Source organism: Pyxicephalus adspersus, chromosome 3 (genome assembly GCF_032062135.1).
Source record: "Pyxicephalus adspersus chromosome 3, UCB_Pads_2.0, whole genome shotgun sequence".
In the NCBI taxonomy this organism is placed as follows: Eukaryota; Metazoa; Chordata; class Amphibia; order Anura; family Pyxicephalidae; genus Pyxicephalus; species Pyxicephalus adspersus.
The window spans coordinates 47,961,356-47,987,876 of NC_092860.1; the positions used below are offsets into that span (position 1 = coordinate 47,961,356).

Here is a 26,521-nt window from a genome sequence, read left to right on the forward strand (position 1 = left end):
TAGGAATCATTGCTTGAAAGAAACAAATCATCTACTATTCTATACTATTGAGGCCTATTGCAGGAAAACCAATCTCAGACAATGACTTGGCCTGGTTCTTTCCAGCAAGCAATCCTCCAAACACAATATATACTTAAACTAAATTTGTACCATTGATAGCAAAGGGTCAAGTACAATTTGTAGTTCATTACACCCCCTAGCAGCTTTCTAATGCATACCTATACTGCACTCCCAAAAATCCTCATTGACCCGCGTCCATGTGACAATCCCAGTCATGACAACTGGCTATGTAGGCATCATACACAGCATCAAAGAAAGGGTGGGGTGGTTTTATGGTCACTCATACTAAGGGTCATCTAGCTTAAAGTGGAATTAAACCCAAAACAAAAAAAATCACCCATTACTTCGATCCCGCAGAGTAGTCTATCCATCGGGAGGTTTCTTCCATTCGGCCCAGTGCAGAGGGAGCGCCAGGTGCCAACATCTTCTTCTTGTTTCACCCGCAGGGGCAGAATCGGTTGATGTACGAGTAGATTGGGGAAAAAATTGCCGATCTCACTGCGCATGCGTGAAATTGGCAATTTTTTTTTTCTATTGATGTAAGGGCTTCTTCTGTGCACGCATGAGATGGTCAAGTCATGCGCAGAAGGAGCAGCTGAGAGCCTCCCTGGATGCATGACGTAGGTATCTCGGGAGGCTCCGCGCTTCCATTACTTGTTGATTGCCGAGGCAATCCAGAATTACAGGTACGCTTTAATCACATTTCTGGTAGAGGTTGTCTTTGTATGATTCTGCATGGCATTTGTATATTCTTCTTGTGTTTGCATGAGTTTCCTCCGGGGTCTCCAGTGTCCTCCCACATTCCAAAAACATGCAGTTAGGATAATTGGCTTCCCCCCAAATTAGACTGTAATAAAGAAAAATGACTATGGTAAGGACATTAGATTGTAAGCCTATTTAGGGACAGCTAGTGACATCACAATGGACTTTGTAATACTAGGTAATATGCTAATATAAATACTAGTTAATAATAATGTTAATAATAACTCCAGGAGAGTGGCATGGCAGTCAGACAAATATCTCCTGTGGATGGGGAAAATATGTACTTTTTAGCTATGAAAGAGGAATAATCCCTTCAAATTAGGGACAACAAATTAGGGATCGATGCAATTAGGGGCACTGATGAAGTGAAAGGCCCATTTATGGATACATTCAGATGTGGCTTTTTGTATCTTTGAAAAGCACTGCTTTGCATAACTGCAGCGGGCAATATGTTTTTTTTTTTTTTTTTTTTTTTTTTTTTTTTTTTTATAGAACACATAAAAAATATTGTGTTTTTACTTTATTTCAGTGGTTGAGACAATTATTGTTGTAATTCCTATGTTATGATTGGTTGCTTTTTTGCTGTCTGGTTAGGAACTCATGCTTTATTCTTTTCTAGATTTGTATATAAACATCCAGTATAACATAATTTGTTATTATACACAGATAAGCTGGTTTTACTGGAGTATTACATATAAATAGTTGTATGAACAGATTGTTATGAATGTTCTTAGATGGAGATCTTAGTGTTCAGCAAACAATATTCAAAGGGAACTTGAAGAAACAAACGGCAGTCCCATGATTTACAGTCTTCAGTTATAGCTTGACTGCACTGTGATTTCTTGTCACTGTCAGGCAGTAAATGTAATACAACCAGCAAGGGTCAACACACTGCTTGGTCTAAACATTTGCTGCCTGAGATAATTGTTTTACATAAGGGGCTTAGGCAAAGTATGTATGTCTCCAAAAAAAAGGGTTTGTTGCCAAAAATGAGCCTGGTCATTGGATGTCACAGATCATTCTTACTGACGCAGCTGTGCTCGGTGCAAAGTTAGACAGCGGTGGTCTTCCACCAGACTGCCGAATGTCATTTCCTAAAGTAGATCTTGTCTCTCCTATATTATTTGATATCGTTAGGTAGCATAGTATAGCAGTGGACTCTTATGATCATTATTTTTGCATGATAGAATAGTTGTATGCCCCACTTTCTCAAAGCAGTAATATATTATCAGGCTTGATAATATATTATCAAGTCAATGCATAAAAATAAAAAAGGGTTTTTTTTTTTGCACATATATTAACTTAAAGTGAACCATTGCTTTGGACTGTATCCTCACCAAGCAGTAAATTAGCTTTTAAACAGCTATCTCTAAACTCTTTAGCTGCTTGTACTGTGAAGTTATTGAAAATGGGATTCCCAATGTGCACTTTATTTCTGTATGGAACCCAGAGATGAGAAATAACAAAATTACTCAAAAAAGACATCACTGAGCAAACTAGCTTTTATCAATTTTAGACATGCCCTTTAAATAAGGATTATTACAATACCAAAAAATTGTCAAAATACTAATCATATTACAAGTCATTTTTTAATGCCACACTAGTGCAGAATTAACAATCAACATCCAAATGATATTACACCTGATGTTTATACCAGTTGTTTCTATTCTTATAACTGTAAAAGAAGATATGTGCCATCCAATCAGGTGAAAAGACTTATAAAAAAGACAATCACCAGAAAGGCTCAAATATTGAGCTTTCCTCCACAAAGGTCACTATGCTGCCAAGGTCATATTTTATGGACCATTGAGTTAGTAACTAATAATTAGCTGCTACAGGTCCATGGAATGCAGTAAAAGAGGCATATTTAAATGCTGTGCCAATTTTGAGTTGTTACATTTTATTTTATTTTCTGGCTGGCACTTGAGTCTGTCCCTTTAAGTGCAGATAATTGGAAGTAAGGTGACTATTAGAGCCTTTGCATGTGGAGTTTGTGCATTCAGCAGGGAGCCCGAGACACCATCCATCTGCTTGTGACAAGCCAGCATCACAAAGGGAATGGATGGTGGTTCAGCTCCAGGGCTTTCACGGATAAACCTGCCTTTTTTTTCTATCTTGACAAGAAATTACTGCTGGCTGATGCACATTGTTGTCTCTGTACAGTGTGCAAAGCCTGTGACAGGCCTTCTGATTACTGCTTGTGTATACATCAGTGAAAAGACAGTCCAATTCTAAGCTGAGGCCAATCAATCTCTGTACTTGGTGACACAAAAATTCCTCCTGGTTTTTAACCACCTTTCACAAAGTATATTTAAACTGTTCATTGACACCTATAGCAGTAAGTTTATTGCGTATTAGAAATAACTGCTTTTAACATTTCTTTCTGGTACAAAACACTTTTCTTATTCCCAAGAATATTTTATATCGGCTTTTAGGTTAGAAATGAATTTGTATGATTTTGTGTCTGGGTAACATGTTATTTAATAGCAGCATATTACAGAACGTGGAAGTGCTAGGGTATGTTAACCAATAAAGGGAGTATTGATGTTTTGGGTTAAAGCACAGCACAGATGTAATGCAGTTTGGGGACTTTGAACAATAAATTCTTTTGAAAACTTTTTTTTTTATTATGTATAGATTTTATGTATCTTCATTTAATAGAGTATGCATGTGTGCGAAGCAGTGAAGCTTGTATCATTGATATTTATTTTTATATCAAATGTTATTCTCCCTATTTGTTAAATGTTTATGCTCCTATGAGTCTGTCCATTGAATTTGTGACGTGAGCTTTATTTAGGGCTAGGTACACACATGCAAATATTATCGGTAGAAGACAAATGGTTAATGACCGATCAATGAATATTCACGATTATTTTGAACAATCGTCTAGTGAACGACTCTGTACATGCTGTAACAATACAATCTTTCAAATATAATCCACCAATAATGTACACACACTAGATACGATCGTTTTTAATGCAGGATCGATGCAGGAAGTGATGTGTACCACAGAACGATCCACAATCACTAAACGACTGTACACACAATAGATAGCGAACGATCATTGCCCAATCAGATCTGCCTGGATGGTCATTAGTTTCCAGCGACATTCCTTGTTCATATTCTGTCATTGGCAAGTTGTTGTGCACTTTTTTTTGTTAACGATTACACTGGTCAACAAACATTTTCTTGCCAAACAGATTAAAGTCATTGTAGGTTATGTTTGATGCACAGATTCTAAATATGGTGTTGGTTTTGCTAGATTGGATCTAGTTTTTGAAATAATTACCTCAATAATAACCTCATTGAAAACAAATTAAAAATTAAGCAAAATTAAACTAGATATGCCTACGTATACAAAATTTATTTTTGAAATACTTAGTGCCAATATACTCTATATTCAGTATATTTACAGAACTAATCACAAAGAAGTCATTGAAAAACTCTGTTTGTATGATTTCCTTTTATGCTGATGATCAAGACAATCACGTTGAAGGCTCCAGCAGTAGTCTGCCATCATGTGTCTATCCCATCTGTCCTGATACCTTTCTTCTATCACCTTTATATCTTGATGGAACCTCTCCTCTTATTCCTCACTGAAATTGCCAGGGTTTTCTGCAAATGGCTTTGTAGATAGTATACATCTATGCTCATAGTAGCACCCAAATTATTAAAGTTTAAGAGCAAGTTTTGTACCAGTTCTTCATAATTTTGTGCTTTATGGTTACCCAAGAAGTTCTTGACAACCATGAAATAGTGGTGCCAGGCAGAAGCTTCGGTATCAGTCATTTAACTTGTGAAATTGAAATCATTTATCAGTTTCCGATCTGGATCTGGGGTCCATCAAAGATTCCTGCTTTTAATTTTCCAGTACTTAATCCAGGGAAGAATCTACACATGTATTTGAAGCAATCACTGTCCTTGTTCAGAGCTCTAACAAATTGCTTCATTAATTACAACTTTCTGTGTAGAGGAGGGAGAATGATTTTTTTCTTTGTCAACCATTGGCTCGTTAATGATGTTCACTGCACCATTTTTCATGTTTTCCCTTGGAGGCCATGTCACTTTTTTCCAGTGATCCCGCTTTGCTTCACTATCCCACAAGCAGATGAAACATGGGGACTTTGTGTATCCACATTGCTGTCCAAATAGGAAGTTCACCATTTTTAAATCAACACATTCCAGTCCATTGGTGTTTATGATAACAAAGCTTCAATCAATTGGAATTGATGCATAGCAGTTGCCATTATTCAGTAAAACAGATTTCAATCTTCCAGTGGAACTGTCTATGAAAAGCCGCCAGTCTTCTGCTTAGTATTCTGGTACTCCCATATAAGCTAGTAGTCCAGGGATGTTACAACAGTACACAAAGTCTCCATCTTCACTGAAATATGGTAGGAGTGTCACCTCTCTTGTCCTATAAACTGTTATTTTAACTTCCGGTCTCAGACAGTTCTTTTCTTTCAGCCTGGATGCTAAAAGTCCAGATGCTTGTTTTGACAGACTTAGGTCACATATTAAATCATTGAGCTCTTCTTGGGGGAACTGCTGGTTTGATTAAACACTTCCTTCATATTCACTTCCACTGCTAACTCCTGCATTACACTCCAAACCCTGTATATCCTCCATGTTGGATACAGGAATATCAGGGAGTGTACTGAACAATGGTATGGGAACATCAGCACCATGTGGCACAGGTCGTCTTGCTGATTCCAATCAGGGTACTCCCACTTGTTTTTCTTGTAACGATTGAAACCCTTTACATTCACAGCACAAAAATAACAATCATTATGATGATTTTTGGGCTCTCCCCATTCCATAGGTACACCGAATTTCAAACTTTTCAAACCTTTTTCCACTGACGTACACTCTACACAAGTTTTGCTTACCATATGGGGAGCCCAATACTTATCTTGGTCCACCAGTTTAATACCAAAATGAGCAAGATATGCTTGTTTCACAAATTTTGTAATGTTTCTTCTCTGTTTTTGCTGAGAATATTGACCACAAATGTAGCAAAATACATTAGGGTCATTTAAACAACTTTTTCTGGAAGAACTCATATTTATATATATGTAAAAAAAAGAAAATGTATGAATTAAAAGAAGGCAAATGAAAGTTTCATGAAAATAATGCTACATTTAATATATACAATGCAAAATATTGGTGTAAATAAAGATTGATAATAATATGTGTTAACATTTGTTGTTGGTAAAATCGTCTATTGGGATTTTTATGGTGTTAAGGTTTCAAGGTGTTAACAATGTTACAGTAGCTTTCACTAAAGATTACGTTCCATGAGAGAGTATGATTTTTTTTTTTTTATTTCACTTTTAGCAAATATTAAGCATATATATTAGCAAATATATGTTATGCAGTACCAGACTGTAAACTGCCAAGAAAATACACTTCATAGAAGGGAGACATGGAGGTCTATTTATAAAGCACATTCATTGAAACATTCCCTGGTGAATCTTCCAGGTCTACTTTTTTCAGTGGCAGTGATTCTCCACCAGGGAATGTTTCAGGGAATGTCAGATTCCCTGCTTCATAAATAGATCACATACTTTTCACTATACGAAACATATGTACAGCTACACCTTGAATACATAGTATAGTTTTAGCCAAAGATGGCACTGAAAACAATGCAGAGGAGCAACTACAGTCATGTGAAAAAGTTAGTATGCCACATGGAAATTGTTGATGTTTTAACATATTTGAACAATCAAACTGGGGAGATCAAAAGAGCTGTTTATGACCCTTCAGAAAGACCCTTCCTTAAAGGAATTTCCAAGAACCTGAAAAATCATGTGGCCCTCAGGTAACTGTTGGGGTCAAACTGCCTTTATTTTGGTATACATCCTGTGTCTGTAGGCAGTGTTTAAATGAAGATTTAATATTTACCTCCTCAAATATGTTACCAAAGTTAATATCCATGGGGTGTGCTTAATTTTTCACATTACTTTGAAATACAGGAAAACATTGAAAGACATGAAGGACTTCTGTTAAAAGGATTGAATAATTGAACTGCATGTTTTCCCCTTGAGATGAACTGATTAAAAATACATAGCAGAATGCTGATCCAAGGATTTATTTATCTGAATGCTGCCAGGGTTAGTAGGGAGCTTTTTTTTTTTTTTTTAAACCTATTCTATGTAAGGGTTTTTGTCTTCATTTAGAATTGTAGGAATTTTTTTTTCTTTTGAAGCTGAATATTTTGAACCCATCTTAATCTAAAGCCCAGTATAGATGTGCAGTAAATGTTGCTTGAAACAGTCTTTAAGGATAGTTTCCAATGGCAGTAGTATGAATGAGTACTGTACAGACAGAACTGTTTGGTGCTATGGAAAGGCAGAAATCTCTCTGCATCTTCTCCAAGACATTACAAAAGTAGTCGTTAGTTGTCAGCCCTTTAGTGACCATTTGAGTTTCCTAAAATGTGTAAAGACAATACAATATATAAATGTGCACACCAAGAACTACTCCTCTATTTTACTGCGCAGAGGGGCTTAAGCAGCAGATTTCTAATTTTCTGTGAAATTGCCTTTAAAATACATTTATGCGTAGGTAATGAATTTTCCAGTACGAACAACATTATTTGATAGCTTACCAGAGTGCCATTAATCTCCACTTGTCATTTCTGCAGCTACGTTATTCTTTTTTAATCAACATTACCCTACATTAATAACCTAGCAGCATTGCAGTTACCGTGAGTGTGGCTTTGTTGTGTGTGTATAACATCCTAGGTGGAAATATTCATTATATGCAATTCAGGGGCCATTGTGCCTAACCAGAAAACTAGTGTTTACATTGTTCTTTTGCTTCCTAGTTTGAAAGCTATTGAAATAAAGAAATGTGTGGGTTGTTTATTCTATATAGCTGTTATCTCACATCTCTTGACTTTCGAAAGTTCATTGTTTAGTTTTTCATTAGCTAAGCAAAGGCATTAAGCCCTTACAAACAAAACTGCTCTCTTGGCAAACTCAGGATGGAGATATACCTGTTGTCCTGGTTTACTAAAGGTGACAAGTGGTTGCTGCTGAAAGCATTGAAATGACCCTAACAGTGTTGTTTGCTAAATCGCATTTATCATGTATAAATAGAGGTATTATGGCCCACACTTTGATGTTTGCAATGTGTAGCTATTTATTTAAGTCATGACGTTATTTTAAATTTCTATTCGCTTTATGACAGCCAGAACTACTATACAATTGACATTCAAAAATTCTGGATCCTTCAGTTTTCCGGCATGGATTTTAGGGCGCATTTTTAGGTAAAGTTTTCTGGAGGCGCCGTTTATGTTTTGATGGTGCTGTACTCCAGAATCAGCTGTTAGGATTTGCTTTTCCTCCATAAAATGAAAATGTTTCTGCTTCTGAGGATGCTGTTACTGTTAGTCATAAATATGATCATCCTGACAGCCTATCTGCTATTAAGCTTCTTTTCGAGTACAGTAATGTCTAATTCTGAGCCACTATTTTGTTTGTATTTTGATTTTCTGCCTGTGTGCAAAATACAGAATAAATAACAATTGTATTTATATTAATATTATTAATAAACAGTATTTATATAGCGTCAACATATTACAGAGTGCACATTAAATAGGGCTTGCAAATGACAACAGGCACAGACAGTGACCCAGGAGGAGGAGAGGACCCTGGCCCGAAGAGCTTTATATGGTTTGCTTGTAATAAAGGTAACACCTGTTGAAGTTGTGGTACATCTAACGCTTCCTTCTGCCAGGAATCATTGCCCCATATGGAATGAATAGGGGCAGCATTGAGCGGTACTAGTATTGCTCGCGCCTGTCAAATGTGCAGACGCTGTTTTTTTAGGAACTAGCACTGCTGTGTGCATGTTTTGAGTGGGTGGCTGTCAAGGTGCCATCTGCGGGGAACAGTGTAGAATTCAGTTTTAGCCAAACCCATGATTGCAAAATAGACTTGCGCTGCCATGCATGGTATTATATCACTACTTGATAGCTGTCATTGGTTAGCAGACCCACTTACCTTTTAGTCAGCTTCCACACTGGAAAAGGTGATGTCATGATCCTTGAGATCCTGGAAATGCTGAGCATTTCAAAAGGAGACACTCCAGCACAGTGCAGGAGCATTTTCTAACAAGATATCCCCAGCATTCCCAAGATCTCACTGTAAAGGTTCATGACACCATCCTCACTAGATATGATACTGGCTGTAAGATAAGTATACTTGTTCTCTTTTTTTTTCCACCACAGATGTGTGCATGTTTGTTTTATTTTAGGTTATCATACAGCAAGATTATATAGTTGGGTTGTCCGATATAATAGGCAGACCTTGCATTTTAATGTTTGCTTTAATACTGCTATGTTTCAGTAATTACCATCTACCTGGGAATAAATTTACATGCAGCTCTAATTATATATATATTTTTTTTAGATAACATTCTTATTCTACTGCATGTAATGTCCATCCGTGTCTGATACATTTTCTAGAATTTGTTTATTGAAATGACCTTAAAATAAAAGCTGGAGATCTCCATTACCCAATAGTTACCGATGTAAAGAAGAAGTGGAAAACTTTACAGAATAAAAGGGGCAAGCCAAGGATTATAGGTGAAAACAGGAGATATTCTGTAAACTCCCTGCAGATGATGTCTAAAACTGCAGTGCTGCAAGGCAAGAGTTCAAATAATTTAGCCACTGTGCTACCCATCTATAGACCTATAGACATAAGCTTTCATGAACTCATCTGCCTTGCATTACCCTTTTTTAGCAAGACTACACATAGAAATGTTGAAATCCTTTGTGTATAAGTGTGCAGACATTATTCTAAATCTAACCAAAGGCACTGCTATTTTCATCAGCGTTAACATGCTTTGCAGTTACCAAATGTAATTTAGCTGGCTTATATTAGCTGGAAGGGTCTGAGGGTTTAAACGAAAAGCCAATAAAAGTAGTAAGAAACTCAGCTTTGTGTTGGAATAGCCAGAGGCACATGGAATGTGTGTGTCCCATTGGTTATTAACATATAATTTAAGTGCAATTAATAAATCTGGAATTGTAAGGGAAAACCATATCAGGCAGGTGGAAAACTGTCATGGTAAAAAGAGAAAAATATTCTACTATAAATTCTAATGAATTGGGTATTTATATTTTAGTATTTTTACAGGAAGAGCAGACCAGAATGCAGGGCTCCATGTTTTATGTAGACGGTTGGTCAGGATAAGCATTGTTTTGTTCCATTTTTTAATTAATTTTCCGCCATTTACCTGCTTCCCTTTAATCTTTTAATTATTTAGATCTTCTCAGTAATCATTCTGTATATTCTCTAATACAGTACTATATAGTGTGTTGTGTTGGCCGTACTACATCTGGAATCACTACCACCTAACCCTTGCACCTCCATGCTTTAGCCCTGGAATTAACCCCCACACAGCTGCTAGATTTTCATTGTTGGAAACACTATTGGTCATCTAAGATGAAAATTTACTGTCAGTATAGCTGTTTGATATACGCGCCAAATTACCATTTGACCAACAATTGTAGTCCCAACAGCGAAGTACCTCCTGCTTGTCCTACACCCTACCCTCTCCACAGAACAGTGATCGATCAAAATTCGGTCATCCGAAACAATTATTAGGATAGTTTGGTGCAAAAAAATATTAGAGTATTTGTGGACAGCTTTATAAACTACCCATTTTTTTTCTCTCCCTCTACCTATAAATTCAGATCTACAGAGGCAGCTTCAATGTTTTTGTGGTTTGGAAGAAGGGCAAAAGAAGCCACCTAAGGCCCAAACATGTTGGGAGGGGGGAAATCTTAGTAGGCCGTTGTGTAGTTCTGGGGCATTCCCATGCAAACCCAACTGTTATGACCATTGCAGCTGCTGTTCCTCAACCACCAAATGTCAGTTTTCTAAAATGTGTGAAAATGAAAGGTAGAAACAGAATGCAAAGTTAAAAAAAGAGTCTGTCCCTTTCCAGTTTTGTAACCATTTTGAAGGAAACACTTACTTCTGCAGGAACAACTGCAATATTTAATGTATTACTTCTGAAAATTCTCTATATGAACTAATGGCAGTATTTTAGGACTGTGGATATAATACTCAATTGTTGGGAATTTTATTTTAGAATCTCTTGTCTAACTAAACCATACGTTTGCTTTGCTGTACTGAATGAAAGAAATAGCTGACACTAGTAAATTGGTATAATTTTTTTAACCGTTTCTTTTCTCCCAGGTTGTGATTGCTGATGACTACTCTGATCCCTTCGATGCCAAAAATGAACAGAAGAACAAAGCTGTGATAACTGAAAACAATGGCTACATGGAACCCTATGAGGCCCAAAGACTGATGACGGGTAAGGCCAATGTATCTTTTATCAATAGTGATCTTTTACTTTTTTTCTTTTTTACAATGATACCACATTGTTCTGATTTGTTCACATAAGCTACGTACACACGTCAGATTTTTATCGCCCGATAATCGGCATTGGCCAATTATCGGGCGAAAATCTGGCGTGTGTACAGTCAGTGTCGTCCATCGTCCGGACGACCGTCCTGCCGGATCCACGGACGATGGACGACAGCCGATTCTAATGAAAGGGAAGGGGGGAGCGCGCAGCAGGGTGCCGCTCCGTCGCTCTCCCCCTCCCCTCTCCATAGAGCATGAACGGTGCTGTATGTACAGCATCGTTCATGCATCTTGCAGCCCCTTGTCGTTGGAAAGGATCGTGAAAGATCCTTTCCAACGACAAAAATTGGAAGTGTGTACGCAGCTATACATGTGGTTAAACTGTATTTTAGAAGGGCTGCCATTGTTGCTTTGTTTGATTTGGTGCAGACACACACTACAGGTACACTTCATTTGTCTTCAGTAATGTTGGGATTCTGGTGTGGTGTGTACAAAAGACTGAACGATGCATGAATGAGCACTGTACATACAGCACCGTTCTGCTCTATGGAGGGGGGGTGCTCTCTCTTCTTCACTTGTATTACGATCGTTCGTGGGCCCACCAGGACAGATCAATGAACGAGGTCGGATGAGCGCTGTACACATGCAGGATTCTCGTTCCATACCAGCCCTGAGGCGATTTTTGGAAGAGAATCGTCTGACGTGTGTACGTAGCCCTAGAGCTGCTTTGATGCTGCAGTGTGAATTTAGCATAAATCTTACTGGATGTATGCCTGCCAAATGTGTCTATGTTGCCAAATCTTCTGACAAATACAATAGTTCTTTATTGCAAGTATATTTACCTAGTTTCTGGAAGTTCAGCATTAAATTATGGATATATTGTGTCTTTCTTTTATCAATCCAAATCCATATTCCTAAATATTTTATTAAAATTTATTGTGATGTACTATAAACAATATTAGGAGAAAGGCAAAATATAATATCAGAACAAACGCGGAATATGGATTGCTATAGATCATTGTAGATTGTTCATTAGAAAATATTTTCTATTATTTACAGCTCCGGAGAAATAGATAAAGTGCCATAAAACAGATCTTGTGTAATTAAATCTGGTACACTAGTGCTAACAGGAAAAAAATAAAGCAAATGAGATGTCAGTGTTCAAGGCCTTTTTGTGGATTTAAACATATGACAGGGCTATCAATTTTCTTGTAAGCAGCAGTCCTGTCACTGTGGGTTGCCATAAATTAACACTCACATCTATAATTTTCAGCTTCCAGCTTGTGTTTTGTCCTTGGCTGGATCATTCTGACAGACAGACAGATTTGTTGGCTTCAGTATGCTGCATAAGGACCAACTTGGCAGTTTCTGTCTGTTGAAAATACAAGTGTTTCTGCACGAGAGACTATAAATAACTCAGAATACAATTTCCATATACAATCTTTTTTTTTTGCTAGTATGATTAAGATTGTAGTGGCTGTGTAGCGATACTAAACACTTGACATTGAGCGTTTTTATGTCTATGCTTGACAAGATGTTCTGAACAAAGAAAACTAGCGTTAAATCAAAATTTTCTTCTTTTAAAAAGCTACCTTTATCCACAGTGGTCATACATGCCAAACAAACATTAAACAGAATACATACAATTACAAAGAATTATCTGGATGTCTACAAAATGTCTCTTGTATAGTACTCGACTAACTCACAATAATAGACTACAAATTTTCCTAAGCTAATAATACACAAGCCAACATATTTTTTTGCGTATATTAAAATGTTAACAGACCATTTAAGAATTAACTTGTTTTAGAAATACTAGAACCTGTAGCAGCAATATCTTCCAGTTGTTTCCTATAGCTGGAATGTTAGACCACAAAACCTTTTAGCTTCTTCACGTTTTTGGCCATTTTGCATTATTATCTCTCCTTCATTCAAACCACGGCATCTTGATTGAGTTCTGAAATCTGACTTGGCAAATCAGAATGCAAACCTTTTAAGCCTTTCCTATGTTGATTTACTCCAGAGCATTTTCTAGCCTTTTCTCCCAACTTCCTAGAATGTTTTCGTTGTTGGACATATACTTTGACATTTTCCAGTAAATGTTTTCAGTAGAATTTTAAAAATTATGCTATCCAGACAATAAAGCAGCAAAGATGCCTAAAAACATGGTTCATGAATGATGTTGCTGGTATTGGTGATAGATGATCCGGTAATATTCATTGTTCAGTTTAAATGCTTAATGTATCTTTTTTTTTTTTTTTTTGACATACTGGAATATAAGGAAGTTCTAAATGGAATATACGGAAACACTAAATGATGTTCCTTCTCAGAACAATAGTTGCCAATGTTTAATTACATTTCACAGCAGTAGACAAATATATCCTTGGAAAGTCTCTTTTAATGTGTTTAACAGCTGGAATTTAGTGTTACGATGTATATTCTGCATAACTGTTATTAGTCATAGAGCATCACAGAGTATATGGAAAGGTTGACTAAACTGTAAGTAACCAGGATGGAAATAATAAACTTTAATAGAATTCATGAGAAACACAAAGACCGTATTGCTTGTGAAAATTTCTTGACATCCAGACTCTCTCTGGGCTCTATCTTCCAAGTGTTTGAAGGTTTGCTAGAAGAGTTTTACAGCTTTTTTAAATTTAAATTCTTGCAGCTTTATAACTCTATACAATTTATGAAAATCTAAACTCCAGGCAATTGTAAAAAAAGACACCATTTATTCCACTAATTTATTAATTTAAAACAATATTGATCTGTTTTTAGCGTTACTAATGTAAGTATCTGAATTTAGATTGATATATAAGATTACTGTGCCCTCATATACAGCAGCACTCAGTAATGGAGAGAAGGAGGCTATTAAAGATCTGTTGTTTTGCATGATGCTGTCTGTAAACGTGATTACAGAAGGAGCAAAGCAATAACCTCATCAGTGTTTTGCTGTTCCTGGTTATCCAGGCTTGGGTGGTTCTAGGATATGGTTGTACTACCTGGATGGTGTGCCTAGATTGCAATACTAGCTAAACAGAACTACAAATCCTTTCTAAAATACACAAACAATTGCTCACAGTTCCCTCACCTGCCTAGATACTGAGCACCTTATTTGAGAAAAACGTTAACAAAACACACAAAAATACATGAAAATGGATAAAAAGAGACATGAAAACAGGTGCATAAATGTGAAGCCAACTTTAATTATAACCAGACATTCACTATATAACAATTATATACACATAATACTATGTCCAGAAAAAATCACATTTCCCTTAATAGCACTTTTTTGACAAAAGATTTAAGCCCTACGGTTTTTTTTTGTCCAGTGTTGGAAGTTCAATTTTTTATTCTTTTGTTTATGCTACTTAATATTATCCAAGCTTGTAGAGAAATAAGAAAAGAAAGTCTATGATGAGGGTTGTGGTCATGAATAAAAAGAAAAAAAAGTCTTTATAATCTCAATCTGTCTCTGGCAGGAAAGATTGTTATCCGGTATATTAGTTGTTCACAGGCTCATGAATCTAACAAGCAGATAAAAGCATCTCCATAAATATATAAAAAGATGAGTATGGGAAATCTGTACAGACAACACTCTTGGTGTTGAAATGTAGGCATATTACATTGCTTGTGTAGGATTCAAATCCTTTTTTTCAAGTTATGATTTTTTTATTTTTTTTTTAGAGCAGGTGTAATTACAAGTGTGTAGCATGTAATTATTCACCCATCTGAAAAACAATCACGCTGCTACATTCTTATTTCATCATATCATTCTATGAGTGCCTCAGACTAGTACTACTTGTCACTGAATTCCGCCTCAGGGGAGCACAACACGGTTCTGTTCCATGCCTAAGATGTTTGTGATAAATAACTTCCTCTTATTCAGATGAATGGTATTTGTTTTGGATATTCTGGATGGGAACTTGCAGAGAAGAAGCAATAAAAAAAAAATTATATAGAAAGCTCAGGAATTTCCTGTGTATTACACCAGTGCTGGCACAGCACGGTGGCCCGCCCTGTCCAAGTATGAGGCATCCATAGTCTAGGTAAGCAAGTACAGGCTGTTGTAGTGGGCCACAGAAGGTCGGGGCTACACAGAAGAGATCACATAAATAGTAGCAGAACTTCTGTCAAAACAACCTGACTCAGCAGTGCATGCCATACCACCAGAAAAAAATCCATACATCATATCAGGATACAGTCAAGCTTCAAGTCTTATCTTTTATACCCTTACAGTGCTCAACCCAGACATTTTTTTAAGCTGGGTGGGAAGAAATTGTAGGTGGGTGGCGGCCCCTGTATTGTGACCAAACTCTTTGATAACCACCCAAAAACAGCCGGGTGGGTGCTGAAAAGTGCCGGGTGGTGCGCCCAGCTAAAAGGGCCTGGGGAGAACCCTGCTTTTAAATTTTTTTTTAATGGCTAGTGAATTTCCAGCATTGATAACATTTATACATAATGACGTATAAAAAAACACACACACACGCACTTATGGAGATTTCAGTACATAGTGACCCTGTTTGCTTCCTCTGTCCTCAGTACAAGTCATTTTACTAGTACTATCTAAAAATAGAAATACTATGGCAGGAGGTTATTTTAACCAGGTTTATAGATATTCTGTATAATTTGCTTGTTCACTGTTTCCTGTTTGGAAGAGGTTCATTGCCCTGACACAGTGAGTTAACATGTAGTTTCATCCTTTTGCTACCTAAATGACAAATCTTGGTTGCCTACCTTCTGTATTGGTTACATTCAATTGTCAAACCTTGACGCAGTGTACACAATGCAAAAAAAAGTATAGATGAAGAAGAAAAAAATGTAAACATAAAAAATTTAAATATGCAAGCAGTGAGTATGTACATTTTTAAATGTTTACTGCTTGGGCACAGATTCAATTTAAGACAAGAGTATAAAGTATTGATGACTGATTTGGGAGAAAAATTATTTTTTCCTATTTGTAATATTAAGCCTAATTGACTAAGACCGTGGTTTGAATATTTGAAGCTAGGATGTTGGCACCTGGAATACAGTGATAGTGAGGGCTGAAAAAGCCATGCGGCCAATTCCACCCTGGGCAAAGTACATTGGAAAGTATCCCCAAAGGCTCATATGCTTCTCCCAATCTCCAACAATGTCACTCACAGAATTCAAATTTGTTGCATTTCTGGATTCAGTGACACCAAGTATCACTTAAACCACTTTCTGTGAACACTGAGTGTTAAAGCTCTTTCTCTAGACCTAAATAAAGAAGCTACATGGAGTGGCACCACCTCACCCGCCTTTTGAGGATCTGCCCACCCCTAGAAACAGAGGGTTGTGGTTATCTGTGATGTCAACAGACTGTATCTACGACCCCTAGAAAAACTATGTATACAGGTTTTTATATTTTCACTGCCTATACGCCTAAATATGTGCAAAAAATAATTCTATAAATGTTAATAGATTAACCCAGCAGCAAGGTGGTTCAATGCCTAGCAATGTTACTTTGCACCATTGGGATCCCAAGTTTGGCTGGGACAAGTATTAATGGCTTTCCACCAAATTAGCCCTAGTCAGGGACATAAAACTTTGGTAGGAACATGGGATTTTGATGTCCTCTGGAGACTGTTAATGACATTACTATGAAATGTAAAGTGCTTTGCCTGCACTATATAAAAATATAATAATAATAATACCTGCACGTTTACAGATCATTAAGATTATGACTAGCAATATTTTGAAGTAGGAGACCAATAGTATTACATTTCATTAAAAACTGTCTGAATCAAAGAAGAAAAAGCATAGGGCTTGGTATTTATGGCACTCAATAACAAAACAGGAATGTATTAAGAGCCTTGAATACAAGTAGGAAATTATTGGCTTCAGACAAATGGCATGCAGAATGACAAGTACAAATTACATACAATAGTATATGAGCAGGGTGTGGGGTTTAGTAACACAATGCTAATAGTACTAATTAAATTTCATTAAAGGCTAAAAGTCAGTTAATCTTTTTTTGTTCACCTGGCTGTTTTGGCATCTCTGTAGCCACAGTTTGACATGTGGGCCAACTACGGTATCATGACTTGGAACAAGACATATCTGTTAAGGAATGACTAATGCATCTACTTATTTGTATGCATTTTTAGCCTCTATGCCCTAGTAAACTGCACGTGCTCCTGACACTTGCTGAGAACCAACTTGGCATCTAGACAACGGTACATAAGAATCCTTATCAAGGATTTGCTTTACAGTACAATTCAGCCAATAGTGCCCGCATATTGTGGAAAGCATTGACGCTGAAGCCTCCTGTCAATTGCTTCCCCATGTGGGTTTTCTACACAGAAGATAGATGACAGCTCGGCCAGCAAGGGAAATAATAAAATATGATCTTAGGGTATCCTGAGTACACGGCATGCATGTTTACTAAGACTGTTGTGTTTTTTTGTAAGGCTGAGCTTCATAAAAATCAAAAAAGATGTCAGATATAGACTAGGACAAATCTAAAACTCTTAAAGCTTAGTATATTGGTGTCCGTAAGAATTTATTTCTTTCTCTATGGTAAAAAGTATACTTAAAATCACCACCTGTGTGGTCGGCTTTATCGTGTACATATAGCCAAAACAGAACCCCGGCAGGTTTAGTGTTGTGTGTGTCTCAGCTAGTTCAATATACCCTCTCTGTATGTCCTGAGGACTATTATCTCCAAGGGTGAAAATAAGAAAATCCAACATTTCAAAATATTGGATTTTATTGGCAACCTTTGACTGGAGATCATCTGTTCCAATAACAAATGTCTGAGAGGAATTCCCTTTGTAAGTAAAGAGAAATCTCCCCTTCTAAATATATCAAAAACTAACAAACATGAATTTTATCTATCTCTACTATATCTAAAACCAAAACAAAAAAAATGTACCTACACTTTACACATTACTGTGTTGAAGTCAGACACTCCTGAAGATATGATGAAGCCTTGAAAGGGTTATTGACAGACATCATGTGATATAAACTTCCCATAAAGAAAGCTGCTTTGTGGACTGTATTGCCTGTAATCACACCAAACTAAAAATTATATTTGCAGTACATGACCTTTCATGACTCAATGGGCCCTTTCTTCAGTTGTTTTATATTCTGTAATAAGGAGTTCCTATCTAAACGACTTCAGCTGTACTCTGTGCTCCAGTGTAAATTTGGTTTTTACTGTTGACCTTCACTGGAACAGTTTATCTTGCTGTGGATGACAATAAAGCTATTCTTTTCTCCATGCTGTGACAGCGTGTTTGCTTTCTGCACTTGTGTGTGATTACATTTGGGAACACACCTGTAGGGAGCAGACGATTCCAGAAGAGACTATTGCAGAGGAGAGGCTTCACTTGTCTGATAATCATAGACCACAAAATAATTACGTCTGATGAAGAAGCAGACGGATTCTCTTGAGAAATAGGAGGAAAAGATTGGATAACACTGCATGATATAATTAGGTTTATATAGTTCTTGTCATGATCTTCTCAAAATGGGTCGGTTGTGGGATCTGATGATTCGCTCATTGTGTGTTTTGTATCAGAATACATACTCATATTTATTACTTGGATCTGGACAAATTCCAATCAGCCCAGTGTGCATGGGATCTTCCTGTGGCTGTATAACTTTATTTAGTCTCTTCTGCTGCTGGTAAAGGAAGCGCATGTTCTGTGACCCCATACATATACATATATATATCTTTTGCAATATGGTTGGTTGTATAGTATAATACTGCTTAGTGCAGTCAGACTATCACCAGAAAATGCTTTAATAAAATTCAGATAATGTATAAACAATATCAAACTCAGAGGGACAGCCTTATAACATTCCTTATTGTTATTGCCATACTGCTCATTTTGAGATCCTACCAGTGTTTCAGAATGAATCGATTAGATCAATCGTCTTGATTTTGCTGAAAAGAAAATAATTTCCTCATACTTTTTATTTTCTTGGTTTGTTAAAAATAAAAGTCATATAAAAATGTATGACTTGATTAAGACCATTCTGTTATGGTGACAGATAGAAGACCAATATCATATATGCTGAGTGAATGCAGACAATGCTCTTTCTTTATCATACTACACCCCCATCTGTGTGTGCCAGATGGGTAAACCCAGGGTAGCAAATAAACTGAATCAGAACTGCAACATTTTAGTGCACAGATTCTGTAATCTGCATTTAATTTTAATGCAATGCAAACCGAATAAAACGCTTCGTTAGAGTATACCTCTGTACTGAGAAATGCAATTTAAAACAAGCCTATTGCAATTCTCCTTTTTGGTAGTTTCATGCTAATATAGGCCATTTATCTGGAAGTAATGTGTTCACTGTTGACAAAAGATTTCTTATTTGTAAAGTAGACCCTTGATATAATCAACATTCTTCATATATTCCTCTACATGTATTCTATAATGGACTACTAGGTAATGGCTCAACTTTCCTGCTTGTAAATAAAGTGGGACAACGAAAAGTTCATAAAGGACTCCAATGTGCAAATAAAATTATGAAAAACTTTTCAATGGAGTTCACAAAGTGCGTCAAATCAAAGGAAAATACCAGCCAAGTCAAGATTTGGCTGAAAAAGTTACCATACTAAGGTGGAATCGGAGAACTGGACTCTGTGTCATAAAATAATTTTGCTAACCAGTGTACGTAATCATAGAACAGGCTATATAGTAAAAGCATAGTTACATATCATGTAATGAAGGGTATGACATCTGTGTGTTACAGGGGGTACCAGTGGCATTGTCATACACAGTGCTTTTACAGCAGTGCTTTTACTGCTTATTGGATTGAAATCTGTAGTTGATCATATTATCAGATTACATTCTTAACAGAAGAAGTTAACGTTTTTAGGGCATATCTCTCTAGAAGATGAACAAGCAGGTTTTTGCACTCCTCTGCTATCCTCTGCTGTCCTCTGCTTTAGACTCATTCTTTGCTACCTTTTGTTGGGATTTGTGCACATAGAAAATGGTGTAGAGTTAGGATCAGTTCAATGAATGTACCATTAGTGTCAACACCCTGTTGTAGTATCATTTATTTCAACACAGTTCAAATCTAAAGGCTGTCTGTTTATTTTAGCCTCAAGCTTCAGGAAGTTTGCACTACACATCAACAAACTGCCCCAGACACTCAGGTTTAATGCATATGTGTAGAGGGCCTTGGCAGTAAGAATGTGAATGTGTAGATTCTCTCTGCTGCACAATACAAAAAGGACAAATCAATCTTAAAGACAACTTGCACTCAGCATTAGGGACACAATTACCACACGGATAACAGACTACCCCTTTTATTCCCCATGAAGCCTGTGGCAAAGACAGCACACTGAAAACGTAATGAAGGGCTCCGCTAAACTGCAGCATTTGTTTCCTGCACTAATCGCCCAATATTCCCATTAGACATAACAAGGGAATGTGCTTGTAGAGTGTCCAATTACTAATTTAGGGTGTATTCGCTCATAATGCCTAGGGCAGCGTCAACCCAAATCACAGCCCTTATAATGAAAATTGCTTATTTAACCTACCAGTAACAATGATCTACTGTTCCAAATCATCACTGACGTCTCTTGCCTAGATATCAGACGTCAGAGTTAGAGCACAGACTTTGCAGCCGCGGTTAATGCTCGCATTTTTGTGACGGTGGACAAAATATTTTATTTGGATATTTTTTGGTGGACCACAAAACGTTGCATTAAATATCAGAAGCAATGTGGTGAATAGAGATTGATTTGACATGCTCATTACTCATTCACCCATGTGAACCCCAGTGCTACATTTACAGTGAAGTCTTTCTTTGTCATTTTAACTCACTCTTAACAATGCCAGTTCAGGACAGAGGGAAGTTTCTGAGGGAAAACTGAGATTGCACGATCTCTCATGCTGTCACTTTTATATGGAAGCAATATTTCCCATGTGACTAACAATAAATAGGCCATGTTTGTTGGCAAAACCTGTCCTTCCTCCACTGTAAAATATTGCTGATTGCAGCTTCTCCACCTAAACCAAGTACAATGTAATGCTGAATTTACACCTTATTGTCCCCAGGTGGTTGTGGGGGAAGTATGGCTGGTAAGGCTGGAGTAGACCAGTGGAGCTGCACAGCTTGAAATATGGATTTACCATACATTACTGCAAAGCATTCAAATGCACTCTATGCTTGTACCCCAACAGTGTCAACCAAACTGCATGCACCACAGTGCACTGCAACAAATGTATATAACATAGCAACAAATGTTTATAACACCTGTACACATGCACAGGTGCTGTGGTCTGTGGTGTTCTAGGTAGGACTGGGCTGCCCTAGCAAAACATGCATCAATGCATGAATAAATATATCTTATTATGTACTGAATACCCCTTATCTAAATTTGTGATTTTGAATTTATATTTCAGGTCACCCTATACAATTTTGCTGCCACCTCTGAAATTGTCTGTCCTAGTGTCATGGGGAAAGGTGATGTTACCCCCATAACTAGTCTTTTGACATTGCTAGGTTATAGAAGTTGGCTACTAGGCCTAGTTACTGAAGCAGGTAAAATCCTCCGCCATACCTAGCGGTCAGTATTGATGATGGAGAGGCCCTTTGCAAAGTCACTTTTGCATGGGCAAGCTACCATGTCTATGTCTCTTTAATTGGTGCATCTCTTTGCAAGAGGTAAAAGCATTTGTACATTGCAATACTGCTTCCATTGTATACTAAAAATAATCCTTTACAAATAACATGTTAGAAGTCATAATAAAAATTAAATTGCTGAGGTTAGGTTCAGCACACTGGGTTTCAATCATCAGATTTCCTCATCATAGGCTATCAATACATGTTGTATTAATCTAGTAAATATACATTGTATTAATAAAATATAGAAAGGGAAGATAAGTTTCTCTGTCTAGTCCATTTTTCTCTATGGGCTTATTCTGCCTCTGTGACCTCCACATCACCTTGTAGAAAACTTTGTAAGCTGAGAGCTTTATAGTTGTCTGCTTAAAGAATCAGATCATCAACCAGCCAGCATTTGGGCTAAGCCTTGCAACATGAGTGTTAAATGAATCCATAGAGCAGAGCATTCCATGCCTGTGAATTCTGCTGGGCAAACTTCACACTGCCGACAGGGCAGCTGCTGAGCGTTTACCTGACATAATGAATCTCAGCATCCACTAGAAAGACAGCAAAGGAAGTGCTATGTTTACAATGTTCCATGTTGATGGTGGAAGGTGCCAGGTTTAGCCTGTGGATTTTTTAAACTCCAGCCGCTGATAGCTTGGAAGAATGGGTGAAGCGCAACCGGCATGTTTTTTTTTTTTCTTTGACATCCTCTATGATCTGACAGCTGCTGCTCCCTCATTTACCAGCAAGTTGTCCTGAAGATATTGTTGCTGCTGTCATCTAGCATCAAGTCATTTTAATAAAACTGGTGTGATCTAGGTTGTAGTTATAAAATATGAATGATAATGACTGCTTTTCGCTGGCAATTTTTTTCCCCCTTCATGAAAGTGATGTGTACCCTGCTGGATAAGTTCCAGTATGATTGTTCACGGTCATTGTTGGTCTCATGCATAAATTAATGTTTGGATGTGCTGATCTGAACCAAAGTTTGTCTCATTTAAAGTTTATAAAAGTGAAATAATAAAGATTGCATGATTTTATTTCAGCTTGATGATGCATTTTGCTCGTCTGTTAGGTGGTATAGGCTGTGAATTTTAAGATAGGACTATGGTTTTCCAATATAGGGTGCGTGCACTTTAGCACAATTAGCAATTATCCCCTCCCCCCTCAATTTCATACATACCTTGATCTGAAAACTGCTGTTCTGGTATTCATTTATATTGATTACATTAGAACGCAAGTCTTTCACTCCTGCCTTCTGCACCGTAATGCCCCATTGAGTTCTGTAGCTTGTTTCCTGACCAAGTGGCCATACTCCATAAAAGTCTGGAAGAGGGAGCATGAGAGACAAATGAAGAAATAAGCCCATACAGGGAAGGTATTTTATTTTTACTGTATGATGCTTGTGAATTAAAACTGGAACTGTATTTGGGACTTTCACAGTCATACATGAGCCTTTACATGTACTTTAATTGCAAGCATTATTTGCCCACAAAGCTGCATACTATGTCTGATTATGATGTGATTTATAAAGTTGGAAAGATAGCTAAAGATTAAAAAAGTGCTGCCAGGTAGGTCCTTTATTTCAGAAGGGACAGGCAATAAAATAAACATACCTGTCTGATGGCAACTTTTTAACATACATTCACCTGTCACAGTTTTATCACGAGCATCACCGTCATCTTCTTGTGATTTCCTGATCTTCGGACATTGATTGGCCTGGCCAAGTTGACCTTACTGCCGTGCATGTGTGTGGAAGTTTATTTAGTCCCACAGCCCGCATGCTCATATTTTCAAAGTGGAACTCTTTATAGAGTAAATAAAATTCGACATGTACCAATCCTACCCCATTGTATCAGAGTAGTAGATTTACCATTTAGTACAAGGGTCTGCCCTAAACATTAATTAGATTGTTTAGGTAGACCCTTAACCCCCAACTAAATCTAAAGCTCAAGATTACTTTAGATTAGCCGGCAACTGTAGTATTAGAAACATCCTATTTGGAAACAAGTTGAATGGTTGGTCCAGGTAGGTTCTTGTAATACATCATTTTAGTATATTTAAAGGAAACTGTACAGTCACAGTAAGCTTATATTGATCCTAATTGGAGTACAGAGGTAGTGTGCCACAGGTACTCTTTAGATTTTGTACTGGTGCCCAGGAACTCTAGGAGGGCACAGTCTGTTCATATGAGGGGCAACATTGCATGATGTAGTGAGAGAATGTGAGCACAAAGAAATAACAGGTTGAAGCTTAAATATTCACTACTTCTCCTCACCTAGTGCCTCATAATATATTCATGTCTTTTAGAAAATATGGCCAATGTAGTACATCAATAGCAACTTGTCTTTAACTGGGAGGTTTTAGATGTCCGCCAACAATGCTATTGATTGGTAAAATATGAGTGGTTATTGTCTTCTAAGTTGAAAACTGTTACTGTTGGAAGTAATGCATCACTGCTCAAAAAGGTCACAGAACGTTAGTACGTGCTGTGATTTTCTTATCTGGCAATGTGCAATTTCTATACTTGAGCTGCTAAAGCCAACAATTCAACATTTCTTCTTTGTTCTGCCCTTTAATGGTAGTCGATGTCCTGCAAATTATAGCACTAATTAAAGTGTATCTCCGTAGGGTCTATTTGCATATCTATAGGCACCCCCCCCCCTACACACAGGAGTACTGGTGCCTGCTAATAGGCCCCAGAGGTACCAGGTATTGTTTTGTGGGATTCAGGCAGCCAGAACAAAGTCAAAATGCATGTTCTTTTTAAGCAAGGTTTATTATACAGAAATATGTGTGCAGGCTTGGATGTTTACATACATATTCATTTTGTTTGCTTTAAGATTTATGATTTTGCAGCAGTTATATACCTGACACATGTTGAGCTTGTTCATAATTCAGAGTACTTGTTGCCTAATTGCTATATTGTTGTGCAGTGTTCACATTGTCCGTCATGGTCTGTCATGCGTTTTTTAGCTTGCTTTTGTGAACAAATAGGGTTACAATAAAAATATAAGCTCCAGAATTCTTGTAAAAGGAAATACGTTAGCAGGAAAATAAACTTTGTTATTCAGCAGTTTACAGGATAAGGTAATGTATTTCTGCCAGGCTTGTCATGTGATAACAAAATTCACAGTGGATGCAGCCATATTGAAAATGTATTGCTTTGTCCAAATCCTCGTGCAGCTCACAGAGTCAGAGATGTTGGTTAAATGTGCCAAACTTTCATATTCTGTTACTGATTTCTTGGAAATGAGAGGATAAGTTAGGCATGAAAAAAATAAGTTCTTCCCTGCGTTTATGCACTTTAGTCCTCTGATCTTGCTTCATATTCAATAAACTTGCATTACCTTTTCAAAGAAGCAGAATAAATTGCTTTGACTATAGTAGAGGATTTTCCCCTCTCCTTAAACAGAACCAAACCCACTGATTTTAGAGCTGGTTTAGATGGGAGGTTGTGGTGTGGTGCAGCTACTGCTTCTTAACCGCAAGTACTCGGCTGCCCCCGACTTCAGTTGACAAGAGTTTTACATTAGTGGGCTTTTGTCCAGCCATGTCTGAAAAGACAACCAGCTGCCAAACACAGCATCTAAGAATGAATAATCCACTGTGGCAAATTAAGAACAAATTTACAAATACCTAAAAGCACAGACATGGGACCCTTGCAGCTGTGGAGGATACTGGACCCTCATGCAGTGGCACAATTTGCACCTCCCTATGTTTGCCCCTGCAACCACCTCAATGAACATTTTCATTTATTACAATGATAGAGCAAGGTGTATGCAATTGAAAAGCCAACAATATCAATAACACAATGACAACATCCAAAGAGAATAAAATGGCTCCATGTGTGGCTGTAAAGGAAAAGAAGGTTTACTTCCGCTTTAAGTTAGGAACACCAAATAGCCAAAAAGTAAAATAAATTTGAGAAAGACGTAGCCATTGCAGGTCACTTCTACTGAAATATTTAGTTGCCTGATTGGCACGCAGACCCCTCTTGCTTTAAAACTTGGAACTGCTGTCTTGGAACAGATATACCGATTTTCCAGATCTTTCTAATCTGCATATTGTTTCAGGTTTGGAATGGAAAGTATTGAAGGACAACCTGACAGCTATTAATTCTACTCCAGTAATAGAATTAAAAGCGGCCTCTAGATTTCGTAAATGTTTACTTATATTGAACCTTTCTTTAAAATGCAGGTATGAATGTTGCAAGCACATAGAAGAAAAAAAGTTAACATACCTCATACCCCACCTTTCACCTTTTGGTGACGATAATGTGTTAAGTCCTTTCCTCCTGGGATGTCTTGTGCTGTTTGATGCATTTAGTGTAGAATAATTTTTGTAAGGTAGCGACCTAAAGTTAAAGATATAGATAACCTGTAGCTTATCATATTGAATGCATTGCCTTGTGTCAGAGATATATTACATACATTGTCAGTATTTCTCTGCCCAATTTGACACTCCTGCCCAGTTCCCAGACTCCTTCTGTGTTCTTGTCCCTGAACAATACAGTTGCATTTTATTTGGATCTATCTATATTCTAGCAATTACAGCCAGGCACCATTGACAAATGGCTTCTCTTATCTCTTTCCATCCATATGCTACAGCAAGAGTGCAGTTTGCGCCCTTTGCTTTCAGCTTCTTCCAATTTAGAGATACATTTCAGCTGCTATTTTTCTACAGATGATTTTCTATAA

General features: G+C 37.2%; 1 protein-coding gene across 1 annotated transcript in view; it reads left to right on the forward strand.

Moving 5' to 3' along the window:
• The window catches only part of SHB (SH2 domain containing adaptor protein B), a 123,011-nt gene that overhangs the window by 39,514 nt on the left and 56,976 nt on the right, over nucleotides 1-26,521 (forward strand). The window contains exon 2 of the mRNA XM_072404448.1: nucleotides 11,040-11,160. Within this exon, the coding sequence (XP_072260549.1) occupies nucleotides 11,040-11,160 (121 nt within the window). The remainder of the gene's footprint in view (nucleotides 1-11,039; nucleotides 11,161-26,521) is intronic.